The 27,566-nt window shown below is 36.5% G+C and overlaps 1 protein-coding gene across 8 annotated transcripts in view; it reads left to right on the top strand.

Moving 5' to 3' along the window:
• THOC2 (THO complex subunit 2) overlaps positions 1–27,566 on the top strand; it is a 128,241-nt gene that overhangs the window by 11,400 nt on the left and 89,275 nt on the right. For all 8 annotated transcript variants that reach the window (XR_005083761.2, XM_037154129.2, XM_053662328.1 and 5 more), the window contains exons 2-7: positions 8,646–8,704; positions 14,051–14,142; positions 16,320–16,371; positions 23,058–23,128; positions 24,007–24,128; positions 24,695–24,828. Coding sequence is in view for 7 of the 8 variants with exons in the window: in XM_037154129.2 (XP_037010024.2) it covers positions 8,646–8,704; positions 14,051–14,142; positions 16,320–16,371; positions 23,058–23,128; positions 24,007–24,128; positions 24,695–24,828 (530 nt within the window). In the remaining variant the exon portion in view is untranslated. The remainder of the gene's footprint in view (positions 1–8,645; positions 8,705–14,050; positions 14,143–16,319; positions 16,372–23,057; positions 23,129–24,006; positions 24,129–24,694; positions 24,829–27,566) is intronic.

Here is a 27,566-nt window from a genome sequence, read left to right as displayed (position 1 = left end):
GTAGTTGGCTAAAGGAACATTTTAATAGCCTTTTCAGATAATTATATATATTCTTTGATACCAAAGTTCATCAGGTGGTAGTTTCTGGATAATTTGTTTCAATGTCAAGTCCCAAACCATATCAGTGATCATTTGTAAATTTGTTAAATTAAAATACATTTGTTTCTCTTTTATACTTAGAATCTTTTTCCCATGCATTATTTTGCAACATTGTGCTTTGTCAGTTGGAAAACATTGGTTTCACTAAAGGATGTAGCTCTTCTAAATATTGACACAATGCATTGTTAATGTCAGAAAACACATTCTTTAATATCACTGCACTATCAGGAATCTATGAATTGGGAACTAGGAAAGTTCATGGTGGCACATACAATGTTTTTTAAATTCTAATTTTTAATTATATTTTATTGTTTATGCTATTGCAGTTGTCTCAGTTTTTCCCTTTGTCCCCCTCCACCCATCCCCTTAACTCCCACAGGCAATCCCAAACCATTGTCTATGTCTATAGGCCATAACATATATGTTCTTTGGCTATTTTGTCCCCTATGCTGTGCTTTACATCCCCATGGCTATTCTTTAACTCCCTATTTGTACTTCTTAATCCCCTCATCTCTTTATGCATTCCCCCACACTCTGCTCACATCTGGCAACCATCAGAACTCTCTATGTATCCATGATTCTGTTTCTTTTTTTTTTTTGCTTGCTTATTTTGCTTTTTAGATTGAATCATTGATAGATACGTATTTTTGCCACTTTATTCATAGTTTTCATTAAGTAAATCCCTTTAACATTTCATATAATAATGGTTTGGTGATGATGAACTCCTTTAGTTTTTTTTCTTGTCTGGGAAGCTCTTTATCTGCTATTTGATTCTAAATGATAGCTTTGCTGGGTAGAGTAATCTTGGCTATAGGTTCCTGCTTTTCACAACTTTGAATATTTTTTGCCAATCCCATTTAGCCCTTAAAGTTTCTTTTGAGAAATCAGCTGACAGTATTATGGGAACTCCCCTGTAGGTAATTAACTTTTTTTCTCTTGCTGCTTTCAAAAATTATCTCTTTATCTTTAACCTTTGTCATTTTAATTATGATGTGTCTTGGCACGGACCATCTTGTTTGTGACCCCAAGCTTCCTGGACTTGAATGTCTATTTCCTTCACCAAATAAGGGAAGTTTTCTTTCATTAGTTTTCAAATAGATTTCCAGTTTCTTGTCTCTTTCTGGCACCCATATGATGGGAATGTTAGACCTCTTGAAGTTGTCTCACAGGCTGCTTATACTCTCCTGGTTTTCTTTTGGATTCTTTTTTCTTCTTGTTCTAGTTGGTTGCTTTTTTCTTTATATTCCAAATCATGATTTCATTCTTGGCTTCATTCACTCTGTAGTTGTTTCCTTGTAAATTGTTCCTTATTTTAATTAGTGTATCCTTCGTTTCTGAGTGGATCTTTTTTTATGCTGCTGAGGTCCTCACTAAGTTCCTTGAGCATCCTTATAACCAGTTTTGAACTCACATCTTGTAGATTGTTTATCTCCATTTTATGTTTTTTTTTTCTGGAGTTTTGATCTGTTCTTTAATTTGGACCGTGTTTCTTTGTCTCCTCATTTTGGCAGCCTCCCTTTGTTTCTGTGTGTTAGGTAGAGCTACTTTGGTTCTGTGTGTTGGTGGTGTGGCTTAATGTAATATGTGTCCTGTAAGGTCCAGTGGCACAGCCTCCCCTATCACCTCCACCCTCCATGGAGGATCAGCTGTGCAGGAACAGGGTGGTGGTGCTCCAATGTGGTCTGTATATGTCCACTGGGGGCCGCTGGCCCTGGGGTTTCCCAGTAGTGCAGGCCAAGGTCAACCCCCACCTGTGTTTTGCGTGGGGTCACTCTGCCTGAGCTATAATGCTATCTGAGATGGCTGCTACCTCTGCTGGGTTCAGAGATTCCCAGGTGAAACTAAGCTGTGAAGCAAGGCTGGCTACTGCTCATTCTGGGCATGGGGCTCACTAAGGCCAGCTGTAGCTTGTTTGGGAGTATTTAGGAAGTTGTGAAGTATGAGCCAAGACAAGCCGTTCATGTGGAAAAGCAGCTTGGGTGGGTCCATAAGTTGGGTGGGACGGAATCTCTCGGGCTGTCCAAGGTGTGTCAAACAGTGTTAGCCAGGTTGATGAAGTCTCAGATTTGGCACCAGCTTGCTGGCTCTGTAGCTCTGTGTGGGGAGGGTTTGGAAAAAGGACAATGGCCTCTACTCGCCTTGATGCCAGGCGCTTCAGTTTCTCCCTGTATGCCAGTGGTGTCTTTCAAGCTGCTACCCTGGTGCTGGAGCCCAGAGGGAGTGAGTCTGAGTAGGTGAGTCTGTGTAGGTTCTTTAAGAGGAACTGCTTGGGACTTCACCAGTTTCTTCTACCAACTCAATCCCTGCTGGTTTTTGCATCAGAAGTTGTGGGGACTTAATCTTCTTGGTACTGGAACCCTGAGCCGGGGGGACCTGTTGTGTGATTGGGATTCCTTGCTCTGGAGATATCCCTCCTGAATTTTTATCCACTGCACGTGGGTGTGGGAGCAGTTCATTCTGTGTCTGTGCCCTTCCTACCAGTCTGGATGGATACGGTTTCTTTAATTCCTAAGTTGTCATACTTCATTTAACACAATTTCTGACATGAGTGATGGTTGTTCTTTAATTTAGTTGTAATTTTGATGTGGTTTTGTGAAGAGGCCAGCCATGTTTGCCTAGGCTGCCATTTTGACCAAAAGTGGTTCTTTTAAAAAGTACTTTATATCCTTTTGTTGAAATTCTCATTTATTTATGCATCAATTTCCTGAGCTAATTGACTATATTTATGATGGTTAAATTCTTTGTCAGATAATCCATGCATCTCTAATTCTTTAGGGTCAGTTTTCAGGGCTTTTTTTCTTCATTTTTTGGGTCGTTTTCCCTGTTTCTTTATGTTCCATGTAATTTTGTGTTGGTATCCTTGCATTTGAAATTTATCCCAGTCTTTTAAAAAGTTATTTATGTATGTATTGATTGATAGAGAGGAGAAGAAGAGGAGGAGGAAGAAGAAGAAGGGAAACATTAATTTGTTGTTTCATTTATTTATCCATTGATTAGTTGATTATTGTATGTACCCTGACTGATGATCCAACATGCGGCCTTGGTGTATCAGGTCCATACTGTAACCAGCTGAGCTCCTCAGCCAGGCCCTCTCTCACTCTTTTTTTTTTTTTAAGTTTTTTGTTTCATAAATTACTTTACTCCCAGTCTTTTTAAAAATATATTTTATTGATTATGCTATTACAGTTGTCCCATTTCCCCCCTTCATTCCCCTCCACTCTGTACACCCCTCCCCCACCATTCCCCCCCTTTAGTTTATGTCCATGTGTCTTAAAGTCTTTAGCTTTTACATTTCCTATACTATTCTTGCCCTCCCCCTGGCTATTTTCTGCCTGCCATCTATGCTACTTATTCTCTGTGCCTTCCCCCCGCCCCATTCCCCTGTTGCTAACCCTCCATGTGATCTCCATTTCTGTGGTTCTGTTCCTATTCTAGTTGTTTCCTTTGTTTTTATTTTAGGTGTGGTTGGTAGTAATTTGTGAGTTTGCTGTCATTTTAGTATACATGTTTTTTATCTTCTTAGATAAGTCCCTTTAACATTTCATAAAATAAGGGCTTGGTGATGATGAACTCCTTGAACTTGACCTTATCTGAGAAACACATTATCTGTCCTTCCATGCTAAATGAAAGCTTTGCTGGATAGAAGAGTCTTGGATGTAGGTCCTTGTCTTTCATGATTTGGAATACTTTTTTCCAGCCCCTTCTTGCCTGTAAGGTCTCTTTTGAGAAATCAGCTGACAGTCTGATGGAAACTCCTTTGTAGGTGACTGTCTCCTTATCTCTTGCTGCTTCTAGGATTCTCTCCTTCATTTTAATCTTGGCTAATGTAATTATGATGTGCCTTGGTGTGTACCTCCTTGGGTCCAACTTCTTTGGGACTCTCTGAGCTTCCTGGAAGTCTATTTCCTTTGCCAGATTGGGGAAGTTCTCCTTTAGTATTTGTTCAAATAAGTTTTCCACTCGTGGCTGTTCCTCTTCCCCTTCTGGTACCCCTATAATTTGGATGCGGGAACATTTAAAGATGTCCTGGAGGTTCCCAAGCCTCTCCTCATTTTTTGCATTCTTGTTTCTTCATTCTGTTCTGGTTGAATGTTTCTTTCTTCCTTCTGGTCCACTCCATTGATTTGAGTCCCAGTGTCCTTCCCATCAGTATTGGTTCCCTGTGCACTTTCCTTCATTTCACTTAGTTTAGCCTTCATTTGTTCATCTAATTTGTGACTAAAATCAACCAGTTCTATGAGCATCCTGATCACCAGTGTTTTGAACTGTGCATCTGATAGGTTGGCTATCTCTTGGTTGCTTAGAAATATTGGCTCTGGAGCTTTGGGCTGTTTTTCTCCTTGAGCCATAATGTTTTGGTCTGCTCCTACCTATTACATATGAAGGGCGGAGCCTTAGGTGTTCACCAGGGTAGGGCAACCCAGGTTGCTGGGTTGTGAGGCTGTACGTGGGGGCGGTGTCTGAGAGGGGAAAAATGGCATTTTGCTCATCTCTCTGTTGTACCTCAGTCCCTTCTGCTGCTTCCCTCAATCAAACTGGGCCTTTCTGGTGATGGTTCCTGGGTGTGTGGGCTTGTGTGCCTTCTAGGACCCTGTGGGTTTCTCTAACGAATTTTCCTTTGAGGGTGGGAGTCTCTCCCTGCGCCTTAACCCCCACAAGTGTTTTCAATCGATGATTTAAGGCTTTATTTCCTGGCTCTAGGACCCTGGGTTGTGCTATCCGTCTTGCTCCCCAGTTAACTGTGTGTGAATGTGGGACCACTGCCTAGTCAGCCAGCCACCTTGCGCTGAGTGCTCCACTTCTCAATTGCTGCCTCTCTGGGTCTGCCTGTTGCCACCCCACACCTAGAATCTGCCAGCCACCCGCCACCATCTAGCGCACCAGGGGTGCCTCGCGCACCCAGTGCCACTGCTTTTTGTGTCATGATCCCTCTCTGCCTGTCCGCCTGACTGACTCTGCCCTTCCTACCGGTCTGGATGAATGTGTCTGTCTTAACTCCTTGGTTGTCGGACTTCCATACAGTTCAGTTTTTTTTTTCAGTTTTGGTTACTTTGTTTCTGAGTTGTTGTCCTTATTTTGGTTGTTAAGGAGGCACAGTGTGTCTACCTACGCCTCCATCTTGGCTGGAAGTCCCTAGTCTTTATGGACTGGCTTAGTGTAGGGAGAGGCCTTTGCCAATCAGCCTGGTTGTAGACTCTGGGGGATTTATATGTATATTCATATGTCAATTCTGTAGATTTTTTTCTATATATACCCTCCAGTCTTAAAGAGTATTGATTCCAAATTAGAGGGATTTTCCAGTTTAAGAACTGTGTACTTTTTTTTATCCTCTGGTGTCCAGATGTTGTACCATGGGTCTTATGAAGCAGCAACACACCACTCAGCACTTTGTTGTTATTAGTGGCCCCCCAGGCAGCTAGAGTGTGCCAGGTACCATCAGTACTGTAAGTCAGGATAGATTGAAACCAGTCTCTGAGACAGTCCCCGCAAGATCTGGACTGTTGGACACATGCTCCAGTTCTCTCTTTCTCCCCTGAGGGAGAGGTTGCTGAGTTGTATTAGTCTTTGTTTGCTGGGTTCTCTGGATCCACAGCTTGCTACTCAGTTTTTGCTTTGTTTTCAGCAAGTTATCTAGGCACCCAGATTACATCAGGACCTGTATCCAGGAAGAAACTAGTCTCTCAGGCAGCCTCCTCCACCAGTCAGAATGTTAGGTGTACTGTTCAGTATTCTCTTTTCCTCCCCATGGAGAATTTGGGAGCTAGGAGTTCCCTTCCAGTTGTGTGGTTCTGTGCCAGGAGGAGGGACTATGGTGAATGGGCAAATTTTCCTACCTGCTTTTATGAAGCTGGTTTACTGCTCACCTGGGATGTAGAAGCCTCTTAGTTTGTTTCTGAATTTCTCATAAAGGGAATTGGTATGTACTTTGTTGAATTGTTGTCTCCCTGGGAGGAAGGAAGGCCTAGGGTTTCCTATTCTCCTGTCTTGCTGATGTTACTCCCATCGAGCACATTCTTAAGTGAAATTGGCTTTTGTTTGTGAAGGGTCATGAAAAATATAGTAAAACAGTTCAGTGACATCTTACATGAGACTGACTCTATTCTTTCTTTTGATTTCTTGATCATGAAGAATCAATGAGGCAGTTTGGTGTTTCTGCCTTTATACATGCTAAAGTGCCAGCAGTCTTATCTTCCTTTGCTTTTGAACATGCAAATGTTAGTATAGCAAAAAAAGGAAAATGAAATCTTAGGGTTATCACAAGCATAGTTCTGACCTTGTAGAACTCTAGACAGTGTCTTGAGGATCAAGAGTTTCTGAACTCTTGAACTGCTGCTACTTTATCAAATTATAACAGTTCCTTTCTATTCCTATTTTCTAAGAGTTTTTTTAAAAAGGTTTTATTTATTTTTAGAGAGAGGGGAAGGGAGGGAGAAAGAGAAGCAGAGAAGAGTCAGTCAGTTTGTTGCCTTTTGCACGCCCCCAGCTGGAAACCTGGCCCACAGTCCAGGCATGTGCTCTGACTGGTAATTGAACCAGTGACCTTTCTGGTTCACAGGCTGAGGTTCAGTCCACTGAGCCATACCAGCCAGGGCACATGGCTGGTCTTTTAAAAAATAGTAATGGATGTTGAACATTGTCAAATGTCTTTTATGCATCTGTTGAACAATAGATGTGATTTTAAAAAGTCACCTTGATGTGGTGAATTAATTTGAACTACTTTATGTATTTGGGATAATCCCACACAAATTTTGGTATATTTTAATATTTTCAATATATTTAATAGACATTAAAATATCATAAGACACTATTACTGTTATTATTATTCAGTTAGTATTCATTTAGAATTACCCATATACTTAATCACCTTTTTCCTCATCATTTCTTTTTTGTTTTTGATTTCGGTTTTTGTGTCTCAAATACAAGTGGAGGTTTATTTTTTAAGTCACAGAGGTAGAAAAAGTGAGCCAGCTGGTCTGCATGGGCTCAGGAAACAAGTTGCAGAGGCAAAAGAAGGGCCTTTGGAACTTAGGTAGGGAGGGGGGTAAAGAGAGAGAAGCGAGCAAGTGTGCTCCTTGTCATTTCTTGCGGCAGCTCTAAGGTTAAATCCAGAATAATTTTTATCCTGACTAAAGATTATCCTTAAGCTTTTCTTTTAGTGTATTGAAATCAGTTATTGTTTGAAGTTCAGTCCTTATTTTGCCTTTTCTTGGAACTCTGTTTTTTGGATATAGATAGACTTACAGGTTAGTAGATACTTTGTTTTAGAACCTTGAAAGTATTTTTTGCCTTTCTCTGGCACTCAGTGTTCTTTTTGAGAAGTCATGTTCTTATTGACAAGTCATGAAGATGATAATGTCTTTTTTCTTAGTTGCTTAAGTGGTTTTATGTTTGTTTTTTTTAGCTTTATTATAATGTACCCAGATGTGGATTTTGCTTCAGTTTTGGAAAACTAGATTATTGGCTATTATTTCTTCAAATATTTCTTTTGCCCTTTTCTTTCTCTTTCTGGAATTCAGTTGAGCATACCTGTTTTCATTGTAGCTTATATACCCATTCTTCTTTGCTGAAGAAATATTCAAAATATAAGTATATTTTCTTCCTTTTTTTTTTGTTTTTAAACTTTATATTGGAAACAGTCTCAAACAGATGAAAAAGTAGAATAATATGATAACCCCTTAATAACATATCATGAACCAGCTTCAGTAGTTGTCAACTGCTGGCCAATCTTGTTTCTTCTATAACCCCACCAATTTCCCTATTCTGTTGAAGTAAATATCATATGATATGTAAATATTTCAGCATCTATCTTTGAAAAATAGTCTTTATAAAGTATTCCAGTAGACTCTTAAATGTTAATTTTTAAAATACTTGTTTGAAACAGGATTCAAGTAAGGATCCATACATTGTGATTGATACACCTCTTAAGCCCTTTTTCCTATTCTGAGGATTCCCCACCATTTTTTATTTTTCCTAGCAATATATTTGTTGAAGAGATTAGGTCATTGTTCTATGGAGTTTCCGACAGTCTGAATTTAGGTCAGAGCTTTTTATTTTTTTAAGACAGCTTCATAGGTGGGTGGTATATTCTTTTATATTCTTTTATCAGGATCAGGAAGCACATAAAGTCTGATTGTCTCTGGTATCTCTTGAAAGAGACATCTGGTGTGATGCGAACAGCCATTGAAGATGCCTAGGTCTTTTACTTTATTAGGAATCTTAAAATGGTAATGTTGTAATTCTGTCATTTCTTCATTATTTATTAGTTGAAATACTTAAGTACAGATTTCTTATCAACTGTTGGTTCATATATGAAGGCAGAATAAGTGCTTATTTTTTTATTACATTTTACTAGTTTTCAGAATAATGAATTGATTTACTAGTATCCTCCAGTTCTGACCAATTGGGTGTTTTAGATTTGTTTTATTATAAACTGGTGGATTTAATCATCTGATACATTTTCAAATATTTTTAGTTGATACAATTTGCTTGATAAGGATGATCTTTAAGGTTTGAAATTAATGCAGACTATTTCTGTTTTATTCTAGTTTGCATTTATGCCGGATCCTCAGTGAAAATAAAAGCCATGATAGTTCGACTTACCGAGGTAAGAGTTTCAAAAGTATCATAGCTATTATTTTTGGCTTGGTCAATATTAATAAATATCAACTTTTTCATCAAATTGTTATGAATGAAAACAAAAGGTATAGGATAGTTCACATTATTTAAAACTTTTATATGAATATATTATAGTTAAGATTAAAACTGTAGTTATGGTAAGACTGTATGTCTTGTATAAGGATTTTTTTCATATAAGGATGTTTTTGACCTGCATAGTAGTCATGTTATTGCTTGACTTTTGTAATTATAGCAGGGTATATTTAACCAAATTTCAGCAGTTACTAGCTGTATGAAAAATTACATAGACTAGTTATCAGTCAGTTGTAAACAGAAGGCAAAAAAACTAGAATGGAAAGAAAAATGATTGTGATCTTATTTACATGAGGAAATTTCCAGTAACTGAGGTTCAGTGTTTTTACTAAAGCTGGTTATGTTTAGGTGGTGTCTGGGGATCTTGTTAATGGCAGTTGTCATGGAAAACCTTAAAAGCAAAGGAGTTGTTTACTGCATATCACAAATATGGTTTATTGAGTAAAATGTTATGGAATTAAACAGATTAAAATTTTCTAGTTATTTTAATTTTTAAGGATGTTGCTATATATAATATTCATTGACTTAAAATTAGACATGGATTTAGAAAGGAGGGTTCAAACCAAAAGCAATTATGTCTAGTAAATACCCAGTATTTTCTTACATAGCTTTCATTGAGGTTGAACCCATCATGTTCTTTTTTTTCAATCTGGGAAAAATTATTTATAATGAGTATTTTATTTTAACTCTGAAATTATTAGATAAAATTCACTGCATTTACTTAAATTATGCCTTCATGAATAAAAGATTAAGAACAGAATGATTTTCTGTAGATAAGTTCGCTTTGTTTTATCAATTACATATTTCTTAATATAAGATTACATACTTTTTAAAGGAAATTTGGCTTTTTGAGTGGAAAGTACTGTTTTACAAATGAATGAACCATTTTTTAATTTCATTTTGGTAAGATCTGTTTTAAGACTTAACATTTCTAGCCTGAGTCCCCAAAGTTATTTTCTAATTCATCCTGCTTATAAAATTGTATGACTATTCATAAAGATTTAAAATTTTTTCATAAAGATTTCTGAGGTTGATACAGTGCCTTCTTTTTTTAACATTTAAAAAATTGTTGTTTAAGTATAGTTTTCTGCCTTTTCCCCCCACCCTCCCCCTTCTTTTTTGAATAAGTTAACTGCCAGAAGTATAAAAAAGTAAAAAAAAAAAAGGACTCCTTTCTAAAAGCACTTGGGTGCTCAATTTCTTTTCTACCCCATGTTTAAAACAAGTTTTTAACTTCTCGGTTAACTTTGATATTGTTTGCTATTGAAATGTAAGTAGGTAAGAGAAAGAATTCTTAGAAAAACTATAGATAGCATAACAGGCTTATTCCTCGTTTAGTTTTAAATGGGGGTTGTGTGGGTCATTAATAACTGTCATATTGTTAATTTACATGGCTGTTCTGATTCATGTATGGAACCAAAAATAATTATGGATGCAGCCTCATTGTCTGAATTTGTTGGTGGTCTCTTTTACTCACTGTTGCCTACTTCCTCAACACATACACTCTTTGTCTGCTATCTCCAACAATCAAGCTTTGGTTTGAGTGCTCCATTTGGTAATCTATGCAGGAAACTAAATGTCATTTCTTCGGAATTTCCTTTGTTCTATTTAAGGGGATCTAGTTTTAGGTAGTGTTCCTGTTACAGAACAGAGGTGTAAGGGGGGGGCAATATTTGGCCCACCCGGGGATGCCAAAAACTGTTACAGAAAAGGCCCCTCCCAAGGACAGTATACTAATACCTACTGGGCTCGTCTGTCTGCTGCCAATTGGAAAGACATCTCTCACTGCCAGAGATTTGTGAAAAGGAAAGAAAAGGTTTATTTACAGCTATACACAGACTTAAAGTAGTGACCGTATGTCCCTGTTAATATATCAAAGTCCTTTAGGATAGCCACAGACGCACATAGCACTTCCTTCCCCCTGCCCTAATTTGGGGTACCGTATCTCAGGAAAAGAAGCACATATCCGTGTTTCAGGCTGCTGGCACCATCAGCTGTGTCGCCATCCAGGCAGGATCTCTAATTACTCCAGAGCCATGTGGCACCTTTTCATGGTCTACTGGCAAAGAGTTCTTTCACCCTTTTTCCAGGCAAAGTCTCTCCTGCTTCCCAGGCCACACAGCCGAAGGGAGCACCTCAAAGCCGCGTGGGCCTCTTCTACCAGAGCTGCAGGGGTCTGCACTCTGGCCAAAACTGCATGGTTCTTTCCTTCACATGGCTTTTAAGAGGGTAGGGTCACCACTCTGGCGAAGCTGAGTAGTACTCTTTCTCACATGGCTGCGGAGGTTCTCACTCTGCCCAAACTGAGTGGCTCTCCCCGACACCTGGGCAAGAGGGGGTCCTCACTCTGCCCAAAACCGCAAAGCTCTCCTTCCAATGGCTGCCATGTCTGCGTTAAAATCCCCGCACCAGTCCTCCTTTGCAGCCCCATTTCCGACTCGTCCCACGATCAGTTATACCTGCCAGTATTTCTTGTAACAGTTATAACTGCCATTATAACTTGTAATAATATAGAAATAATACAGTATTTCTGTATCATTACAAGTTTACTGGGCTGCCATCGTGAGTCTGGGCAGGTATGGCCCCATGTCCTAGAGCCAATCTTCTCCAAGCTCCCACTCAGGCACTGTAACTTAGGGGGCCAGTTACACCATGGGTAGATGTCACTCCCTTCTCCCTGGTCCAAAGCATGGCCATAGCTATTTAACATATCTATGAAACCAGTTAAAGGTTATAGATATGTCGAATGACCGTGCCAGAGGTTAGCTGCAAAACTGTTGCTATGCAAAACAGCTCTCAGTCGCCCTGCTCCATTTGTCCCTTCCCCCAGCTGACACCTGGGGGGGCAATGAGGACATCTTAATGTTTCCTGGACACCTTGAGTTCTGGACCCCATTCTAAAGCCTTTTTTGGGGGGCCCCATCTTGGCTGCACCCTGTAACATTCCCTCTGCCCTTTCCCTTTTTGCCCCTCCCCTTGCATTGATTTCATTTCAGGCAGTTTCCCTTGCACACAGTACTTCACCTTGTTCTTTCTGTAATTCCCACCCCCCATTAAAAGAACATTGTGATGATGGCCTATAAACATGAGTACTGACTGTAGTCCTAGTGATAATCGATTTAACCAAGAACTGGTGTCTTCAACGTTCAGATCCTACAATGAACATCTAAGAATCTTTAGAAGTCCCTTTTACTTGTGGCTATTCTTAAAACTGCTTTTTCTGAAATGTTAGCATTAAGATAAAATCTTTTTTTTTATTTTTGTGTATAATTATAAGGGTTATATACGTTTTCCTCCCATTGTAAATGTAAAGTTTTTCAACTTTAGTATAAATTTTACAGGATTTTTGTGGGGTTAGCTTGGTAGTCTTAAGGCACCACTTACTGCTTCTATAGATAAAATACAATGGGATTTCCTAACTACTTAAATTGGCATTTAAATAACTTGTGAATTGGGGACTGTTTTTGCTACTTTTGGATTACATTGTGATTGTTTTTATGTCATCTAGTATCAGCAAAATGACCTGAGCTATTTGTTTTCTATTTTAATCTTCTGTGATTAAGATTAGAACTCCCTCAGCACTATGAGCCCGTATTATTATGGGAATTTAGTTTATGCTCAGTTGTTTTGTCCTTCCAAGAGTGATAGCTTTAAAAAATTAGTTATCTAGAAAACTTTAAGTGAATATTGTTTCTTGTAAAAGCATTTTATTAATAGAAAGTGAAAACATGAAATTAACCTCATATTGCTACCATACTAACAAATAGAAATTTTCCTTTGCATTTTAGCTTTTACATAGTTTATTATAAGCATAATGAAGCCATATTTGTGGAGATGGTAAAATATGTAATAAAATATATATATTTAGTAAGAACTAAATATATTTAAATTAGTCTTCAAAAGGAATTGGGATAATCTGGCTATATGTATTTCTTTAGTAAGTAACTTAATATACAGATTTATTTCATTGCAAAATACTATTTTCATTGTTCAGAGAGGGCTTGATAAAAGTTTTTATTTTTATTTTTATTTTGTGAGTAGTAGTGAAACCAAGGGAGATGATATTTTTTAATTTAAAAAGTTATTTATTTATTTATTTTTAGACAGAGGGGAAGGGAGGGAGAAAGAGAGGAAGAGAAACATCAGTGTGTGGTTGCCTCTTGCGCACCCTGCGGTGGCCCATAACCCAGGCATGTGCCTTGACTGGAAATTGAACCAGCGACCTTTTGGTTTGCAGGCCAGTGCTCAGTCCACTGAGCCACACCAGCCAGAGCAGAGTTTTAAATATTTGATTTTTATTTGCAGTTTTGTCTTGAAAGATTTTTGATTCCCTTCAAAAGGAGATTATAAATTGAGTTTATTTTGCATTAATTCTTTTTAGAGCTACTTGTTTCCATACTTTAAATGAGAGTAAGGATATAAAGTTTTTGGTGTATGGAAATAAGAGATGGCTGCAAGGAGGAGGCAATCACCTGACCATTAATCTCCCTGCCAAAATAATTCTTCTCTAGGAAAGGGGGTTATGCTAATTAATAGTGAATGAGACTACTTGTGGCTGACAGTTCTCATAGAACTGCTGTTTTATGTATATATTTACCTATGCAGTTTTTTTTTTTGTTTGTTTGAATTCTGATGGAAATAGAGGGAAAAAAGAGATTTAGGTTGGGAAGACATTTCTCTGACAGTAGGATATGGATAAAACCTTATTTTATGTTTACTGCTGTTGTTTACCTGTTGTCAATGTAGTCTTGAGATTGACTTGACTATAATGGATATATTTAGGAAATCTATGAAATCTGCTGGTGAGAGGAATGGTTAATTTAGTTTATATCCGCTTGCTGGAGTTCTGTGCAGTCAATGAAAATAATTTTCGAGGCTTTGGTAGCATGAAAAAATGCTTTTAAAAGTATGGGGATATCAGAATACCAAATGATAAGTACTGTGAATGCAACTATGTAAAATATATAGCCATAGAGAAAAAGATTGGAAGGTGTAATGCTCCAGCAGTAATTACATTTTAGTAGTGGAGCCAAGGTTAATTTTTTCCTACTCTTTTAGTATTGTCCTTTTGTGAAAATAAAAGGAAAAAAATTGCTAAAGTAAAACATTAGAAGTATGCTTATTATTATCATCATTGATGTTTATGATAAACTGAGTAGGGAATATATAGATCTTACTCAGAGGGTCTGCTTTTCATGTTTGAGAGACTGTGTCCTTACACTCTTTCTTTTATGTTCAACAGATTTCCAGCAAGCTCTCTACGAATTATCATACCATGTGATTAAAGGAAATCTAAAGCATGAACAAGCATCTAATGTTTTTAATGACATTAGTGTAAGTGTGTATATGTATGTTCTTTAATTTAATAATTGTTACCTATTTCTTTTCCTTTTTATACAAACATCCCTAAAGCATATAACTTGCATTTCATTTCGTTCACAATGGAATACTTAAGGTAATATTGGTAAGTCATTGTTGCTAGACAAATAAAGATATTTTAATTTTTTTGTCTGGTTGTGAGTAAGCTGGGAGAGCAAAAAAAGGTGTACATTGTAATGAAATCAAGATATAGTTAATTTAAAATGTTACTATAAAAATACTTTGGCTAGAATATTTATCCCCTAATATAGCATATCAAGGCATTTTCTTTTGTTTGTGGTTATGTTTAGAAATTAAATATACTTTTAAATTCAGCATTATTTTAGATTGAGGTTGCATAGCTCTAATGTTCACTTGATGAGAATTTTTGTGTGTTTGCTGGCTATTTTAGAAAATGTTAACTAGATTTTTCCTCTAACCTTTCCTATTTCACTCTTTTATTTATTAGAGAATTTACATTAGATTGAGACTAGACACTTTCATTGTAATTTGGTATTTGAATTGAAAGAAGAGCTCTGAAATTGTAAGGGTGTTAATAGTGTTTATTTTAAACCAGTAGTTGAGTTTGAATTTTTACAGTGGTATATTATTCTATTAGGCTGGATCTTAAACTTGTATAAATAAAATTATATGCCCAATTGAGAACACCTTTCATAATGAGCATGATTGAGGTGGGACCTGGAGCTTTTTAATTTAGTACAAATTTCCCCTGTGTTGCTTTAAGCTTCTGTAGCCTGTTTTTGTTAGGGTAGGTAATTGCCTTTTGTATGATTTTTATGTTTTCCTGGGGATTGTCTTAAAGAACTTTTATGTCTAGTTGTTGTGATTTCCCCCCTCATATTGAGATGTATTTGAACAGTAAGACTTTAATATGAGTTTCTCTTTTATGCCTAAACTGTCTGGTATCTGATAATAGCAGTATTAGCTATGTTAAGTAGTTTATTTCTTACACAATTAATATTCCATCTTTGAAAACTCCTCTTGCTCTATTTCTGATTTTCAAGTGGCTTGAGTACTTCCATTCAAGTACACAAAGCCAAAGTTCTTAGCCTTTAAGAAACTAGAGACTAAAGTCTGCTCTGTAATTAAGGTTATTTCATTCTGTAAGTTGGGCATCAATGTAGGGTTTAGCGTGGTTATAGAATCTGATTCTGATACTTTATTGAAAATGAATAGTCCAAAATAATACGTATTTGGTTCTCACCTCCTTTCCTTTGAGTATTTAGTGATATATATATATATATATATACGTTTGCAGCTGGATTGTCTTTGTCATGGCTTTCTCATAGTCCCATATAGCCTCACTGAGTCCTGTAAACTCAGCCGCAGAAGCATATCTTGCATATCTCTTACAGATGCCCATTTGTTCTTTAGAATTAAATTTCTTTCCTTTAGTCTCTGAAAATAGGTTAATTTTAGGGTTGCTATAGTGCCAGCAAAGTAATTGCAATAATTGAACTGTGATCCTTACTAATGAAAAATGCCTCTAAAATTGGGCGTGGGAATCGGAAGTGCTGAAGTTTTCATGCAGAAATGAGGAGAGCATTTTGAGTCAGTTTCTCCAGATGCTACAAACATCATCAATGCATAAGGAAAATAAAGATAGATTTTTGGTAATTATTTTCATCTTCAGAGAATCTTGAGTTACAGAACAATAGCTTGTAATTGTTTTTATGTTTTTTAGATTTCTGTTCTTCTGCTGCCACTATAATTTTTGCATATATCAGTGTTGGCTCAGGCACAAGCACGGCATTTAAAATTTTTTTATGAAAAATTACTATTTTAACAGTCTTTAGGTAGGTGTGAGGTCCTCTAAATTCCAGTGGTTTCTAACATGAAACTTCATTGGAAAAATATTACTCATTTGTGTGCTTTAATATCTCCTGAGGTGCTTGTTTAGGTTTCTGGGTTTTTTTAATCAAGTTATTTCATGGTAGACATTTAAACATTGTTTTTGAACAGTTGTCTCCCATTTTTTATTTTCTCTATATTATGAAACTCGAAGAATTCTTTGTAAATGTGTGGTGTTGGGGTTTCATTAGTTTTTAAATTTTACTGAAGAGTATTATGTGAAGTTATACTTGCTGGTGTGTTATTGTATTTACTATGAATAATTATATTTTTAAAATTAGGAATTTCGCGAGGATCTGCCCTCTATTCTTGCTGATGTGTTCTGCATATTAGGTAGGTATTAAGCCTTTATTTCACCTGTAACAAGTGCTGTTTGGTAAGTTAATGTACTGTGTTACATTGTTTCCTTTCAACCTAAGAATTTTACAAATGTACAAAAGTTTATTCAGATCTACACTATGTTTTTTTTATTTTATAGAGAATATAATATAGTAAGTCAAATGTGAGTATAATCACTCTATAAACTAATTTTACATAGTTTTAGTTTATAATTCAAATAGTTTGAGTTTTTTAAATGTATCTTTATATAAAATTCAACTAAAGGATTTCAAATAAATAAGCCAAGTTTTCTGAAGTTAGTTTGAATTATTCCAATTTTAGTATGATTAATCTTACTCAGTGAATGTCAGAATCTCAAAGTTAGGACACTCAAGAGATATTTACTTTGCTATTATACTCTTGATTCTTAATTTTAGAAAGAACAAGAAAAATCAAAATAATCAAAATTACTTTTGAAGATGAGGAAGCAGCTTTGGAAATAGCAGCTTCTCTGTTGATCCAGAGTAAATAAGAATACATGCAAGATAAAAAGGACTTGCTTTTTTTCAAATTATAATAGAAATTTACAGAGGTAGCAGAAGTGAGCCAGCTGGGCAGTATAGGCTCAAGAAACAAGTTATATAAGCAAAAGAAAGGCCTTTGAGCTTAGTGGAGGGAAAGGCCAAAGTAATGCACCTGAGGGAAAGAAGAGGGGGAAGAGAAAGGCGTGGGAATATTTTTTGCCCTGCCCCTGGCCAGGTGGGTCAGTTGGTTAGTGTCGTCTCATGTACCAAAAAGGGTTGTGGGTTTGATCCCCAGTTAGGACACGCGCCTAGGTTGTAGGCTTCATCCCTGGTCAGGGATTATATGGGGGCAGCCAATCGATGTTTTTCTCTTACACTCATGTTTCTGTCTCTCTCTTTCCTTTTCCTTGTCTCTCTAAAATCAATAAACATATTCTCGGGTGAGGATTAAAAAAAGCGGTGGGGGGAACATGTCTTTTACAAAAGGTAGCATCTTTCGATGGGAAGCATGGATTCAAAAGATAATTTATATTGCACATTTATTTTTCTAATTTTAGATCTGAATTAAAATAACTGAGCACAGTTTTCTTCCTCAGTCTTAGGCTTTCTATAACTTTGATCTAATAGCAAACATTACCAGACATTATAGTATTCACTTTAGAGTAAGACTTAACCTCTGTAGGCCCTCTCCGGGTAGCTCAGTTGGGTAGAGCGTAGTCCTGATATGGCAAGGTTGAGGGTTCGATCCCGGTCATACGAGGATCAACCAATGAATGCATTAAGTGGAACAACAAATTGATGTTTCTCTCTCTTTCTCTCCTTCCCCTTTCTATCTCTGAAATCAATAAAAAACAAAATAAGACTTAATGTCTCTGAAATTTGAAATTCAGCTGGCAAAAAAAGTTTATAATGAGGGGCTGTGACCTACATGAGACAGTAGTGAACATGAATGCCCTTCAGCTACATGCATCCACGTGAATAAAGCTAAAAGAATAATGTTGATCAAAAAAGCGACTTATAGAAGATTGTAAAAAAAGTTTCATTCCATTCATACAAAAGAAAGAAAGGGACAAATCCAGAGGAGTATATACAGTTTAGACACATTCATGTCAGTGGGCAAATTGGCCCCATACACAGAGGGCAAGAAGAGATTGAAGAGTCCTGCCACTCCAGATTAATAGGTGGCAGGTTTAATAAGCAGGGGAACTAACCTGCAAGGCTTGTCTCTTGCGGCTGCAAGACTAGTAAGTAGGTCTCCACACCTGCTTCCCAGAATCTTCAAGTTTATGTAGAGGTTCTAATGGGATTTAGTCATGCATACCATATACTGTCCAGATGGTCTCAACATGTTGCTGTCTTAAGGTTGCCTTTTTGAAAATGTCCTCCACTATGGGAACAGTGGGGAGAACTTAAAAAAAAAAAAGACTTAAATTCAGAGTTTGTAAAATTGGAATGAATGAATTTATCTCATTAATCCTAATTTCTAGAATTAGATAGGTTACTTAAATGTGTTACCGAGACTCTGGAATTTGACTTCAATAAATCTAAATGCCTGGGACTTAATTCTCTAGGATGAATAAGACTTCATTAACTGCAGTAATGTTGGAAACCAGTCCAGAATGTATGGACTGTGAGTGAGAAATGGAAAGTTCAGACCATTGATGGGGTGACCATATGTCCCAGTCTTGTTTTGTTTTTCCTCACATAATTATGAGTAGTGCCTTTTCAAAAAAGATTTTATTGATTTATTTTTAGATAGAGGGGAAGGGAGGTAGAAAGAGATGGAAAGAAACATCGATGTGGAGGAAGAGAGGGAAAGAAACATCTAAGTGTGAAAGAAACATCAATCAGTTGCTTCTTACATGCCCCCAACTGGGGACCTGGCCCTCAACCCAGGTATGTGCCCTGACTGGGGATCAAACTGGTGACCTTTCAGTTTGCTGGACAATGCCCAGCCCACTGAGCTACACCAGTCAGGGCAAGTAATGCCTTCTTTCAACCTTAAAACTGTCCTGGTTTATACAGACAACAACAACAAAATACCTTTAAGCTTATTTTTTTTTAAAGCATGAACTATAGATACTAAATTATGTTACAAATATATATAGCATGAAACAAGTTTCAGTTTTAAAATTGGTTTTACTATAAGTTTGTAAGAGTGAAAATGATTTGTAGATAACACTTTGTGGAAGCTGTTATTTCTTGATAGTGTCAGGAGTGTATTTTATGTCTTTGGGTATTCATCAATCATCAGCTTATTAGTAAGTTCTAACAAATTCTTTTTAAAAAGTGTTTTAAAAAATATTTTTGAAGACTTTTTGTTTATTTATTTTTAGAGGGAAGGGAAAGACAGGGAGAGGGAGAAAACATCAATGTGTGGTTGCCTCTCACATACCCCCTACTGGGAACCTGGCCTGCAACCCAGGAATGTGCCCTGACTGGGAATCGAACTGGCGACCCTTTGGTTTGCAGGCTGGTGCAAAATCCACACCAGCCAGGGGTAGTAATTTCTTTATTGACTTATTAGGATATATTTGCCTTCATAGGCATTTAGTAATATGATTTATTGTTACATAAATCATGAGTTAATGATTTATGTAACATGAATTCATGAAGATGATTTTGGTTATTCCTGGGAAATTTCTTTTATCCTATCCAGCCAGTTTTTACATCCAAGATTTAGGTAGGATGGCACGATTGGAAAGAGAATTTCCCTCACCTGAACCCTTCCTTACTCACATACCCTGACCCTTGGCAGAAAAGATGATCCAAGGGTGACTCCAGATCAAGGTGGGGGAATACGAGTAAGAATGTGAGCTATCTCTAATGATGATGATATGAAAATAGTAAAAATAATGTAGATGTCATTTTGGAGCATCTTCTGTGTTCTAGGCATTGTGTTAAACACTTAATATCATTTTAATTCCCATAGCAACTTGTGTAAGGTAATTGTAGAGATCCGAAAATTGAAGCTCAGAGAAGTGATTTTTTTTAGAGGCCACATTGCCAGTGAGGCAGGGTTTGAACCTGGATCTTTTTGGTTCTAAAACCCATGATCTTTTAACTACATCATGTTGTTTTCTGATATTTTAATAGTTATATGACAAATGAGTGCTCTACTTCCCTGGTTAATATATCCATTTTCTTTAGAAAAAACCCTTGCAATCATGTAAGGCCAAGTGGGTCTGAGATTTCTATTAACCTGAAAGGGGAGGAGTCTGATGTGACTTGATGTGCTGAGCTCAGGTAGGTGATTGGTGATTCTGGGACCTAGAGTTAGAAATAGCTGAGGGCTTTTTAGTAAAATCATAGGGAATATTAAAGCGATAGCTCAGCTAAGAAATTTACTGAGGGCCTATTAAGTATTTCCTAACATGGTCAGAACCCAAACAGTGGTATCTTAGTCAGGTCTGTTGGCTAAGAGGAGAGCATGTTTGACTTGAACAGGATAAACCTGCTACCCAGGTGCTCTGATCTTAGGAACCTTGGGAGTAGATCTTAGGGATTTATGGGTCTTGGATGGTAGATGGTTAAAAGAATGGGCCCAGTTTTGTCCTGACTGCTCACAATCAGTATCCTAGAAGTTCTAGGCTGAGTAGGGACCACAAGGCTAGGTAATGAGGAGACAACTAGGAGTTCTTGGAAGGGGGCATAGATGAGATACCCATGGATTAAAAGTCTTATTGAGAGATTGAAATTGTACTGCAATTTACATTGCCTATATTACTCATGAAATTTCTTTAATACACTTGAGTTGACTGTGTGCTTAGCTATAGTGGCCATGATACTGGGAAATGGCATTGTCCAGGAAGGGTAAGTAGAGAAGGGCCAGGAAAGTGTAGATATATTTGATGATAAATTCCTTTCTCTTTTGATTCTCAGTGATGGCAGTAGAAAGTGAACTGAAGCAAAGCAGTGGTAGGACATCAGTTTGGAGAGACCCTAGAACTGTTAAAGGACAATTTTTATTATATGACAGAAATTGGTGCCTCTTTCTATAGCACATTTCAATTATGAGCTAGTTGGCTTTTAAAATACAATAACAGTGTGTAATCAGCTAAAGCAGTGATCCTGAGATCAACCTTGTAATCTTGCCAATCCTGGTTGAAAATTTTTAATGCTTGGCATTTAGAGCTAATTGTTTTATTTCCTCTATGCTTCACATCAGAAAGTTGTTTGAGAAAATTTTTGAATAATTTACTGAAACTCGCCCTGACTGGTGTAGTTCAGTGGTTTGGGAATCCTCAGGCAAACCAGATGGTCGCCAGTTCCATTCCTGGTCGGGGCATATGCCTGGGTTGTAGGCCAGGTCCCCAGTCGGGGGTATGCAAGAGGCAACCCATTGATGTTTCTATCATACGTCGGGCTTGCTTGCTTGCTTTCTTTCTTTCTTTCTTTCTTTCTTTCTTTCTTTCTTTCTTTCTTTCTTTCTCTCTCTCTCTCTCTCTCTCTCTCTCTCTCTCTCTCTCTCTCTCTCTCTCTCTTTCTCTCTCTCTTTCTCTCTCTCTCTCTCTCTTCTTTGTTTTTTTCTTTCTTTCTCTCTCTCCCTTCTCTCTAAAAATAGACAAAATTAAAAAGATAATTTACTGAAACTTAAGGAGTTCTTAGTTTTTAAAAGTATTTAGTGAGAATAAAACAAAAATCATGAATAATTTTTGTTAAGTAGACTTGTAATTCAAAATAAAATGTTAAAAATATCTTTCACGTGTATTTTAAATGGTAAGAAACTGGGTGCCCATTTAGAAAAAGTGAAAAGCAGTGGAAGCAATGAAAACATGATCAGAAATAGTCAGCCTTGCCTAGCTTCAGGTTTTAAATGTGCACTAATTCTGCCTCTAGATTATATTATAAACCTTTTATGTGAAACATGGTTTTTCTTTTTAGGAGTGGTGGTAATGAAAACACACTGAAGACATTTAATAATCATTTTCTGTTAGTGGTACCAAGACTATTAGTAAGAAGGCTTTGTACTTTGGAGAAATCTTGGCATTTTATTATATAGACAGAAACCATGAGACACAGCACCTCTTCTGGATGTGCTAACTTTGGATAATTGCTCATAGGTTGCACGTAACTGCCTTTGCAATGAACACTAGAAAAGTGCATGCCCCTGTTCCTGGTGCCTGCCTGCATTCCGCCTCCTTCCCCCGTCTCCTGCAATTAGCACCCATTTGCTTTATTTTTTTAAATTTTACTTATTGATTTTAGAGAGAGGGAAACAATTTGTTGTTGTACTTATTTATGCATTCATTGGTTGATTCTTGTATGTACCCTGACTGGTGATTGAACCCACAACCTTGGTGTATTGGGATGATGCCCTAACCAGCTGAGCTACCTGGCCAGGGCTAATACCCATTTGCTTTAAAATGCACTTTACTTTGAATCATGTAAGACAAATGTACTCTTCTCTAAGTTTTTGTGTAATTTATGATGCCTTGCATAGTGGTCAGAGGGCTTGTATGTTTGTGAATTATGAAATAAACTATTTTCAAAGCTAAATAAAATCTTTTAATACGTTCTTTTCATAGAGTTGGTGGCAAGGTAGCTTGGTTAGAATATGGTACATGGTACCAAGGTAGCCAAGGTTAAAGATTTGACCTTAACGAGTAATAAGATCTTTAGTATTAGAAGAAATTTTGTCACCCAGTTCATCTTTCCACCTAAGGAAGGAATCTTTTCTTTAGCATCTCTTACATGTGGTCATTTAAACTTTGCTTAAATATCTTGGGTCTTTCTTTTATATTACATAAAATATATTATTTAAAATTTTTTCATTTCTGAAAACACAATTTTTCTTTTCTTTTTTTCTATCACCATTTATCTCCCCATACCCTCTTCCACCTCCACCCACTGTCCTCCCCACCCTGAAAACAGTACTTTTTGAAACTTTGTTGCTTCTAGTGCCATAGCACATAGCTCCTGTGTAATTGACTTACCATTTTATGGATATGCCATTTGTCACAGGGTCAGCCTTGAGTATTGGGAGAAATTAATTCTTAGCATTCATATGCATATGAAGGACAGCTCATATTTTTCTATAGTTTCCATTTTTTTCCAAAATGAGACATTTTAAAATAAGCTAATTTTAAAGAAGTTGTATTATCTTACTATAGCGCTGGAGAGAGTCTAGAAAATCAATCACACTTTCATCTTTTTTTTTTCCTTTCATCATTGTAGATATTGAGACAAATTGTTTAGAAGAAAAGGGCAAGAGAGACTATTTTACACAATTGGTATTAGCATGTTTGGTAAGTTTTAAAAAATATATTTCCTTTCTGAATTTTACATTGAACAAATATAATCACAGTTAATCATGTTAATGGAGAAGGATATTGACATTCAGTTGACTATTTGTTTTAAGGTATGATTTGTGTGTTCTTGAAATGGAATGAATGCTTTGTAGAATTAAACATGCTAATCATGTCTATGAAATTGGCATACTGCCATATATATATATATATATATATATATATCTCACTTAAGCTATTTATACATATAAAGCCACCTTTGGTGCTATTTCTGACCTAGTAAGTTTCTAACCAAGTAAAAGGTAAGCATCTATCAAGTGAGTAGAAATGATGTGGACAGCTTTTAAACTGAATAATTTTTATAAACTCTTTATTAGGCAAAGAGAAAAAGAATGGAGTTTAAAAACAGTAAAGTTTAGAACTTGTTATAATCATTGCCTAGTAAACCATTTCATGTTCATAAATTTAGAACCAGAAGAAATACCATTACTCAGACCTGGAAGAATGTCTTTGTCTTTGCTGTAATAGAATTATTTGACTTAAATGGGAGAAACTGAAGAAGGTTTAAGTGCTGCGTTTACTTAAACAAAATTCATTTGACTCAATTTCAATCAGAATTTCATCTGTAATTCTTGTCATTTATAGGCTGTGGACAGCATGCATATACAGTCTTAGCAAGTTTTAAAAAAAGAGCTATATGTTGTATTTACTTTATTTGGAGAGTTATCATTTTTGTTGAAGTTCTAAGTTTTGTTATAAATTATAAGTTGATATCTCTAGTATGATTTTAATATTTTAATTATTTTCAGTATATTTAAGATTGTGGTGCATAGTTGGAATGCCGAGTAATAAATGGCCTTTAATATTTTTTAATACAGTATTTAGTTTCAGACACAGTTCTAAAGGAACGCCTGGATCCAGAAACATTGGAATCATTAGGGCTTATCAAACAATCCCAGCAATTCAATCAAAAGTCAGTTAAAATCAAGACAAAACTCTTGTAAGTACATGTATTTTTATATTGCAGTCAAGTACCTGAGTATGTGTTTTAGTTCTCATTTTGAATACTAGAAGTTTCTAAAGGCAGTTTAAAGATTTTTTTTGTTGCTGTTAACATGTGTCTTGTGTTTTTTTCTCTTAAAAGTAGCCCATGATTGAGTCAGCAATGAACATTATCTATGTGAAACCAATGTTAATTTTTTGTATTAAAAGTTAAAATAATATTCAGTGCTTTTATTATTACCCATAAAATACTTTAGATTATGGCTGTACTCTAGGGTATATTCTTAGGCAGTCATGGAAATAGTGATATGTTATTGTTCCTTGGGATTAGCTATATCCTTCCCTTGGGTTACTGGTTTTCCCTGTGTAACTAACATTGGGGTGTCTCTTATGAACGACTGTAATTTTCTATCCTAAAAGATAAACAAAGAGGTAAATTTTTAACAGTTATTTTTATTATTGCTATATATGAGAGATAAGAAAATTCAATAATACATTACTCTTTTTGCAAGTTTGTTAATTGAAATTAATTTTATCTTCCATATGATGTTTATCTAATTTCAGTTATAAGCAACAAAAATTCAATTTGTTAAGAGAAGAGAATGAAGGTTATGCCAAGCTGATTGCTGAATTGGGGCAAGATTTATCAGGAAATATTACCAGTGATTTAATCTTAGAAAATATCAAATCTTTAATAGGTAAGACATATATCTGTATACAATACGTGTTTAACTGTGAAGACTATCCATAAAGAAGAAATTAGCGTATTCTCTATAGGTTTTTTTTTTAATTGAGAGGAGTGCCCAGCTTATACTTTAAAAATTTTATTAATGATAATAAAATTTGGGATGGTATTTATGAGAAAATTTCTTTTGTCACTGTAACTTGTATTTGTATTAGTTTCTGCTCTCTCTAGTACTTTTGTTTTTAAATTTTAAGTATTTCTCAATAATCTTAATGTGGGCAGAAAATAAGCGAATGTGAAACTGTAATAAAATCTTTGGTGTGAACTATTAAAACTTGAAGATGTTTTAAGAGTTCACACTTGATTTAAAAAATACCTTTACAAGGGACTTCGATACACCCCTTATTTTATATTTCCAAGTCTGTTAAAGTAAGTGCAGGAGATGCTGTAAAAGTGTAACAGATAGGAAAGTGTTATTCTCCCTACCTTTTAAGTATGTTATTGTTTTTATTTGCATTGAGCGTTTGGAGGAAATAGTTGACTTCTATACAAAGAGGAGTGAATGGTAGAAAAATACAGTAATCCTGATTTTTCAAGAATGGGAATACTTTTCTGTTATTCTTTGTTAGGTGTTATGCTCTTTTACAGAAGATTTTGTAACATGTAGATGTCTTAGGTTTTGAGACTTCTCAGAGAAGTTATATTCTCTGCTTCACTGGTTATATTTTAGGGAGTGCTTATGCTCAACTTCTCAGTTCTTTTCTGTTTTTGAAATTTATGTATGACTGAGGAGAGGTTTCCCAATCCTTATCCCCTTTCTCTAATGCAGGGGTGTCAAACTCATTTTCACCAGGGGCCACATCAGCCTCACAGTTGCCTTCAGAGGGCTGAATGTCATTTTAGGACTGTGTAAATGTAACTACACTTTAACAGTTAAGTGAGAGCTCAGTGCTGCCCCTGGTAGAAACAAAGTGCTGGGCCGGATAAAACAAAGTGGTGGGCTGGATTGGGCCTGTGGGCCTTGTGTTTGCCACCTGTGCTCTAATGCTGTGTATAGGGACCCAGCTTTGGCTTTTGGTGATCAACACGTATAGAAAATACGGAGCTTTTAGTTTAAATGTACCCTTTTCTTTGAAGTAAGTCTAGTGGTGGCAGCCAATTTACTCTCTTCACTACGTCCAGGTGTCAATTTAACAGCAAGACTGGAAGCCCCATAGGTTAAAACTTCCTTATTGTGTGGCAGTGACCCATTTTTAAAACTCATGTAGAGTTGTCTTTCTATTCTTTCCTCTATTCTTGTTTCTTGGGATTAGCAATATCCTTCCCCCGTTTTACTGGTTTTCCCTGTGTAACTAACATTGGGGTGTCTGGCTACATTTTTTTCTGTCAGCATTTTGATCTAGCTTGAGATGCTTGTCAGTACTGCTTTGCTATAACTTTGTCTTTTGTTGTATCCTGCCATATACTTTCTTAAGATAGTATGCCCACATAAAAATTCTTTCCAGTGTAATTTCCTCAGTTCTTTTTGTTTTTATTTTATCTGCCTATTTGTTGACATCTCTTGTTTCTTCTATTTGTTTTGTCCTTGTGGGTTTATACCTTTTTAGTCCTTTGTTGCTTTGGGAACATTTCAAAGAGTGATTTTCTTGAATGTGTGCTTTTATGTAGCTGGGAAAATGTACACTACTTTCTTATGTTGAACTTTGCCCTTATAGAGAATAAGTTATGCTACTGTCTCTGAAGAACAATGTGGCAATCATCATTGCAAGCCCATGACACACATGGATATTCCATGAATATGAATAATTTGATTAAAATTTTTTAATTGTTGTTCAAGTACAGTAGTCTCCATTTTCACCCTATCACGCTCCCCTCCCCACCTATCCCTGCCTCCCACCCTCAAACCTACCCCCTTTGGCTTTGTTCATGGGTCCTTCATATTCCTTGATGGCCCTTTGCTAATTATCCCCCATTATCCTTCTCCCCCTCCTCCCTGGTTACTGTCAGTTTGTTCCTTATTTCAGTGCCTCTGGTTGTATTTTGTTTACTTGTCTATTTTGTTATTTAGTTTCCACTTATAGGTGAGATCAAACGATATTTGTCTTTCACTGACTGCCTGGCTTATTTCACTGAGCATAATGCTCTCCGGTTCCATCTATGCTGTCACAAAGGGTAGGAGCTCCTTCTTTCTTTCTGCTGTGTAATATTCTATTGTGTAATGTACCATAGTTTTTTGATCCATTCATTTACTGATGGGCACTTAGGTTGCTTCCAACACTTGGCTATTGTAAATTATGCTTCTATGAACATTGGGGCACATAGGTTCCTTTGAATTGGTGTTTCAGGATTCTTAGGGTATAATCCCGGATCATGTCTGTTCTAGTCCCTCAATTATACTATGAAGCACATTAGTTCAGAAGTACTCAAATGTTGCCTCGTCAGTGTAGCCTTCCCTGGACACCCCTCTCAGGGCTCCCCATCATTCACTAGTTTTCTTCTGAGCACTTACTACCATATAATATGCAATGTATTTTATTCCTAATGCCCACTGGAATGTAAGATCCATGAGGACAAGGGTTTTGTGTATTTTTTAGTAACTCCAACCTCAGTGCCTGGTATATAGATGCTATATAAACACTTGCTGAAAAATTATTGAATTTTTCCCCCTTTCTAGTAGAGTTTATAGTGATTCTTAGCCTCTTTTTCCTGATACAGAAGATTTTAGAAAGTTCATCTTCCTGGCTTAGTGTT

Source organism: Artibeus jamaicensis, unplaced genomic scaffold, assembly GCF_021234435.1.
Source record: "Artibeus jamaicensis isolate MK-2021 breed Jamaican fruit bat unplaced genomic scaffold, CSHL_Jam_final contig_240, whole genome shotgun sequence".
Classification (NCBI taxonomy): Eukaryota; Metazoa; Chordata; class Mammalia; order Chiroptera; family Phyllostomidae; genus Artibeus; species Artibeus jamaicensis.
This window is presented reverse-complemented; position numbering and strand designations above follow the sequence as displayed.